The sequence below is a fragment of the Candoia aspera genome, chromosome 8 (assembly GCF_035149785.1).
Source record: "Candoia aspera isolate rCanAsp1 chromosome 8, rCanAsp1.hap2, whole genome shotgun sequence".
NCBI classification, from domain to species: domain Eukaryota; kingdom Metazoa; phylum Chordata; class Lepidosauria; order Squamata; family Boidae; genus Candoia; species Candoia aspera.
In genome coordinates this window covers 55,812,375-55,819,351 of record NC_086160.1, presented here as the reverse complement: position 1 = coordinate 55,819,351, position 6,977 = coordinate 55,812,375, and the positions used below count along the sequence as shown (strand labels likewise).

The 6,977-nt window shown below is 37.2% G+C and overlaps 1 protein-coding gene across 1 annotated transcript; it reads right to left on the bottom strand.

The window, feature by feature from the left end:
- Positions 1–1,288: 1,288 nt before the first annotated feature.
- GIMD1 (GIMAP family P-loop NTPase domain containing 1) lies at positions 1,289–5,586 on the bottom strand. Its single transcript, XM_063309652.1, has 3 exons — positions 5,479–5,586; positions 2,911–3,321; positions 1,289–1,749 (listed from the first exon to the last, which is right to left on the bottom strand). The coding sequence occupies exons 1-3, from the start codon at positions 5,479–5,481 to the stop codon at positions 1,489–1,491; spliced, it is 675 nt and encodes a 224-aa protein (XP_063165722.1). The 5' UTR covers positions 5,482–5,586; the 3' UTR covers positions 1,289–1,488.
- Positions 5,587–6,977: the final 1,391 nt, after the last annotated feature.

Below are 6,977 nucleotides of genomic sequence, written 5' to 3'. Positions count from 1 at the left end.
ACTTCATTCCAAGGGCCCTCTGCAACTGACCTCCCACTTTCTCTAAAATCTTTTATAAGGAGAGATTGGAGTCTGAGCAGAAGTTGTTCAGTGTGGCTGGATCAAGAGATGTTCTCTTCAGAAGAGATGCATCAGTGCCTTCTTCAAAATAGGAGGACTCATCCTCCCCCAAAGTATCCAAGAGGGCCACAAATTACACATTTTTTACCAATTCCCAGGCTCCTTACTAGATTCTGTCCAAGTGACATTCAATGCAGAGCAGATATTATTGATCTTACCATAACTGCCAAACAAGCTATACAGGCTTGAAGTGAGTTCATCCTGTCTATCTCTCCCAAACATAGATTCTCTGTAGTACTAAATAAATAAACAAGGCAAGTTGGATTAATCAGCTTCAGCACAAATTGGAAGTTCAGAGACAGGATATAAAGTGTGGTGGATTCCAGCGAGGGTGCTGGTTCCCAGAGGGAAGAGAGCATTCCGGAATGATAAACGACTTCACAGCCCAGACCAGGTGGCTGGGAAGGTTAAGAAGTTCAAGGCAGCGCCTCCTTAGAGCCCTTTTGGGTTATTTCCTTTAGCTCAGTGCAGTAGCCTCAGTTGGGCAAGATTCTGTCTGTTGGACAGGAGCAATAAAGAACTAGAGTTGGAATACCGACTCAGCGTAGTTTCTATCCCCGGTGACCTGACATCAAGGAGTATAATTTAGAACTAGAATGATGTTACCAGTATGTCAATATTGGCTAGCATTAATATATTTTCGATATATCATTGACTGGAAATGTAGGCCAATTAGTGCACAAAATAAAAGCATTTTAAAACCATCTTGAGTGTTGAACATAAGACATTTATATTTGATCCTGGATATACTGGTGTGAAAATAAATAGTAGTTTCAACAATATACTGCAATGTGATATTAAGGGAACACTAAGATCTGAAAATAGCTATGTGCCCAAAAACACTGAAGAGTTCCAAATATGTTTGTTTCTAATTTTCTTTAAATTGTTCTTTCCTTCTGAGAAACTTTGATGGATTCAATGGTTGCTGTTGAGTAGATGGCATATTACCCTCATTATGGACTATTGCCAATTATTTTATATGGCATTTAAAATTTAGATGTTAATAACAGAGAGCTAAATTGGTATCTTCTATATCTTTGCCTACTGTCAAAATGCAGCTGTGGGAAGATTAAGCAACAGAAGTGAAAAAAAAAGCTGATAGCAGAAAGGAAACTTTCCTCTATTCTTGCATTGTATACTTGAGACTATTTAGTAATCAAAATATTATTAAACACTATCTGTGTTTAGTTAACTGTATTAACTTTTAAGGATAGTTACAACTTTATTTTTCATAACTAGCTGTATTCAATATTAAAAATAGAAAAAGTGTTTGTATAAAGAATTAAAATACTTCAGGGGAGTGAATTATAAAAGCAGAAAGCATCTCAGAACTTGGAAATTATAAGTTACTTAAATGTATAGCATTGTTTATTTCACTTGAAGGGTCTGGTAATCATTTTGTTTTAGAAACTCCATAATTTTTCTTAAAGCTTTTAGGTTTTCATGTTTTAGAATCCTTGCATGATTGTCTATAAAAATGCATTTTTGCTGTACTGACTGCATTACTTTATGTAGTGTGTCTGAGGCACTATGCAAATATTTCTCTATAGTAAATGGTGACTTTTCAATCTGGTCTGCATGAGTAAATAAAACGGCAGTGTAAGCCTTCCAATTAGGCCCAAGGAGTTCCTGCAAAGGTAAAAAAGAAGAAAGACATTGCCTTAATACAATTATTTTACATTTATGACTTTATCTTTTTCAATATATAAGCCAAGCATTGGCTTTGATCTGCAATGGCGTTTTCCTACCTCCTGCCTACATTCCTTATCGTTGGAAAATCACAACCCTTTCAAAACAGGCTTTTGGGGGGTATCACAGGTTTGGTAGGGAGGAGAATCCAGGTAAATTCCATTGTGTATCTCCTTTGCATACAAAATTTGATTCAACTCATGGTCGCTTATCAATTAACTAAGCAAGATATATATGTTGGGGAAGCCATATATATTATTCTCAGCTTCACAGAAAAAGGATGCAAAGAAGACTAGATCAATATAGTAAATATTTAAGTTTCTTTATCATGTTTATTATTTCCCCCCCCCCAAATGCAACTACTGAAATTACAATGAACTTGCCATCCTGTGGTCAAATTGAAGATTGCTTCAAGAATGGCTTCACCAGAAGAAGATCAAAGTTTTGGAATGGCCCAACCAGAGCCTGAATCCAACTGAAAATCCCTGGGGTGACCTGAAGAGGGCTGTGCCCAGGAGATGCCCTCGCAATCTGACAGATTTGGAGCGCTTCTGCAAGGAAGAGTGGGCAAAGATTCCCAAGGCAAGACGTCCCATGCTGAGAGACTCCTACCCCGAAAGACTGAATGCTGCCATACAATCAAAAGGTGCTTCAACAAAGTATTAGTTTAAGGGTGTGCACGCTTATGCAACCACGTTATTCTAGTTTTTTTTTATTATTTCGCCCTAAAAGATTTCAGTTTGTTTTTCAACTGAATTGTACAACTTGTATGTTATATTAAAGGTGGAAAAAATTCTGAAGAGATTTATCTTGGTCTGATTTTTTTACATCTCAAAACCCTGACATTTTAACAGGGGTGTGTAGACTTTTTATATCCACAGGATGTGCAGAACATCATTTCAGTTCAGGGTAAGACTTGGATTTGGATGAATTCACCCCCCATTGTTTTAATTCATAACATTTTACTTTAATGCCCACCCCAATATTTTAACACGCAATTTCTATTGTATTTTCATTGTTACGTTCTCTGAGCACTGAACCTGGGAGTGGTGGTGAGGCAATGTACATAATGGTGTACTTTGTATTTATCATATACGTTACCTGGATCAACTGTATGGTGGATGCCTCTTCTTCGCACACTACGACATCAGCTCTCAGAACCAAAAGTGCCAGGTGCAAGCCTTTCTCTCCAAAGTGCTGTGCTAGAGCATCTTTCACTTCTCTCTGTATCTGCTGTTTGCTCAGGCTGCTGTGAGGATATCCAGGAGTGTCCAGCACACGGACTTGCACAGTTAGTGCTCTTCCTTGCCGACGCCCCAAATCTGAAATGTTACAGCTGTGGCCTAGATGGCAGGATGCAGTCACAGAGCATGGGGAAAAACAACTGGCAAAGTCCGTGCTACCCAGAAGAGTGTTTCCAGCTGCACTTTTCCCACTTTGTGTTCTTCCAAGCAAGAGAAGATTTATGGTCATCTTACTAATGTCAGACATTGTGTTTTCCTCTCGAAATTCCTAGGAAATGAAAGAGGAGCATCATGATTTAGCAAAACATAATTTAGCAAAAGTAGCTGTGCTATATAGCCATTGCTACTATAAATTTGAGCTAAACATAATTGGTCAGGAAGACCACTTGAAGAAGAATGCCCTTGAATTGCCATTCCTAGGAATTAAAACAGTAGCACTGGACTTTGTACCACAAATCTCTGAACAAATGTTGGACCTTTTTGTTCAACATTATATTAACTTTAATGTTTTCCCATAAAACTACTTATATTCATTAAAATACCATTCCAAAAAAGTACCAAATGATTACAGGACCATATCATATGGGTTAATAAAACATCAGATTTTTTTATACCTCCAGCAAAGAAAATCTGATGTCCATCCTTTCAAGTACATGTTTTGGGGAGTCCAGTATGCTCTATATATTTTTTTAAAAAATCAACTTTAATCTCAAATCCATTGGCACCATTTTAACCTTTTTAAGAACATAAAGAATGTCTTTAAAGTGGACATATCTGAGATATTCTAAATATGAACTAAAGAATTAGACTCTCCTATAATGTCCATTTTAAAAATTTTCTTGAACTTTTCATGTTATGGGTTTGATTTTTGTCATGGATTCCATCAAATGATGGAGCATCTCAGCATCTGGCCCATACTGAGCTGTTAAAATATGCATAAGTGAAAATATTGCCACTGTTGTGAGCTAGGAAGACCAAACTGAAGTTGGAAAACATCCTTGAAACAGTCATTACACAATAATTGGTTTAAAGTCATACTCCTGCTTCTGCCCGAAGTTTCTAATAAAACATTTTACTACCTATTTTTAGAATAGATTTTCCCAAAGAAATGGTCATGAGTCTCATCATCAAAACCCAATCTTTGCCCCAATATGACTCTAATATATTTTTCACTGCCAGCACTCCTGGAAGTAAAATACCTTTTCTACCAAATGTTGTTCTGAGAACTTGCCAAGGCTGCAAGGGAAACACAATAATTTTCCAGCACAGCCGGTAAAGGATAATATTCCACTATATTTTCATTCCAAATACTAATAGCTGATGAAATATATGCACAATGATATTTTTGCAAATTAGGTAAGGCCACCTTCCTCAAATGGCAATCTAAAGTAGCTAAAGAAAACCTGATGGTCTACTATTCCAGATAAATGTCCTAAGTAACTTATCAATCTGAAAGAAATATTTCCATGATATTACCATAGAGATACCTCTAAGAACACAAATCAAGTAAGGAACAATATTCATTTTGGTAGAAAAGGGTTAATCTTCCTTATGCTGTAGTGTGGACCCCCACTGAGCAGAACCATCCCTTTCCTCATCTCCTTCAAAGCCATTTTTACTGTTTAAATAAACTCTCACAGAATAATAAAGATTTTGCAAGTTCTAATTTGTTAGTGGGCTATTTTAAAGCTTGCTCCTACATCTATATTTATATTATTCTAAGCAAAAGTGTTCAGAACACCAGATTGCCAGAGCCAGTGTGAAGTATGTGTAGCTTTTTTTTTTTTAAGCTGTACAACACCACTGAGAAGCAGAAGGCAAAGTACCAAAATAAATGTGGCAGGCACATAAGACAATGTTCCAAACCATAGGGGTCCTTTAACACCACAAAAATGTTCAGTGAAACTTGATCTAGTGTGGTCCTTTGTCCTTTCCTCTAGAAAAGCAGTGAGAAATACATTGGAAGCCTATACTTCTTAGTTTAGGCTACCCAGAGTTCTTTCTTACACTGAAAGTAGAGACTATTTAATGTAGACTAGGTCCTATATCACAAATAATCATATTTATTGCTGTATTATTGAGGACTTACTGGGCTACTGCTATAATGATTAAGATTAACCCTAAATCATACACACACAGTCATGTACACATTATATATATATATATATATATATATATATATATATACACACACACACACACACACACACACACACACACACACACATATTCTGAAAGGAAGAGAACCCTTCGTTTATAACCTCCACACAAGAAAACCTGCCTCATCAATGTATTCTCAGCCAATCTTAAACAAATACCCCATCTTAAAAGCACTGCATTTAGGGAGAAAAAGAAAATCAATTCTTACATAAGAATAGCATCAAGCCGCAATCTGATCCTGAGATACCCTCCAAAGCCTACTTACCATATTGTGCCCCAAAGCTCCCTGCTTTGCTTCTGTCTTCTCAGCCTTTGTCTGTGATGGTTCCAACCTGTACTTTGAAGCAGATCTTGATAATGTACCACTATGAGACTGACACCGAGTCTTTATCTAAGTTAATGAGTTATAGAATGACTCTGATAAGAGTGCCCAATCATCTGTCTCACCTTATAATTTCCTTGTCCTGAAATTGTCAGCCTGATTTTACCAGAAAGCCCTTTAAAAATTGTTGTAAAAAGTATTTTTCAGTGCTTCAGTGGTTTGAAGAGCTGTTAACCTTAAAGAAGGAAGCTGTTTTCCCCTTTCCTTTTACTTTTCTACTAGTCTTAGTTACCTAATTTGGTTTTTACATACTTTTACTTGAGTAACAAAGGTATATTAATTTTTCCCAAAAACAGAAGTCACTCAAAGTAGCTTGCAATATATAAAGGCAGTAATTAGACAAAATGCTGCAAATATAAGAACATAAAGAACCAAAATGATATATTTTATAAACCATTAGAATATAATAAAGATTAAAACAGTTGTTAAAAGAGAAAATGTTTCAGCTGGCTTGACCTGCTCAGGAAACAGATACCACAAAAATACAAGAACTCTACAGGTAGTCCTCGCTTAACGGCCACAATTGGGACTGGAATTTTGGTTGCTAAGCAAAGTGGTCATTAAGTGAATCCAAACCAATTTTATTACCTTTTTTGCAGTGGTTGTTAAGTGAATTACCATGGGCATTAAGAATACCATGTGGTCATTATGCGAATCACAAGGTTCCTCATTGATTTTGCTTGCCAGAAGCTGGCCGGGAAGGTAAAAAATGGCAATCTCATGATCATGGGACACTGCAACAATCATACATGCGAACTGGTTGCCAAGGGCCCAAATTCTGATCTCTTGACTGTGGGGGATGCTGCAACGGTTGTAAGTGTGAGGATTGGTTGCAAGTTGTTTTTTTTCAGCACCATCATAAGTCCGAGCCATCACTAAACGAATGTTAAGCAAGGACTACCTGTACTGTGTTGATATAGGTTGTAATAACAGAATCTTGAAAGCCTGACAGCATTTATCCTTCCCTCCATTTTATGCCAAAGAAACTCAAGGCTGGTGAGTCTTGAGTTTATGCTCATGCTTTCCTGTTTTCTCAGGTAAGCTTATACTTCACTATGAGCTTAATGATAATCACATAATTTCTCCAAGGTTTTCTCTGTACTCTTCTACATCAGATTCATTCACACAGCTCTTCCCCTGGCACAGACACTCACCAAACCATACTTCACTGTTTGGGAGGATATGAGAGGGAAATATGGGCTGGTCCATGAACCAGATTGGAAGAAACACTACCAGCTGATTTGAGCTGCCAATAAATGTTCTTGCCCTTTAACCAACATTGCTGCACTGTATATGTCCTTTGTTCTCCCATTCCCCATATCTACCCAGCTACCCACAGGCTCTCAACGCATCTTACTTCTCAGCTTCAACCTCCAGGGATG

What these genes read in the sequence shown, in the direction of transcription:
- GIMD1 (XM_063309652.1), bottom strand. An exon ending in CCACCATACAGTTGATCCAG is followed by an intron (nt 1,750 to 2,910) that starts GTAACGTATATG and finishes TTACCTTTGCAG; the next exon opens with GAACTCCTTGGGCCTAATTG.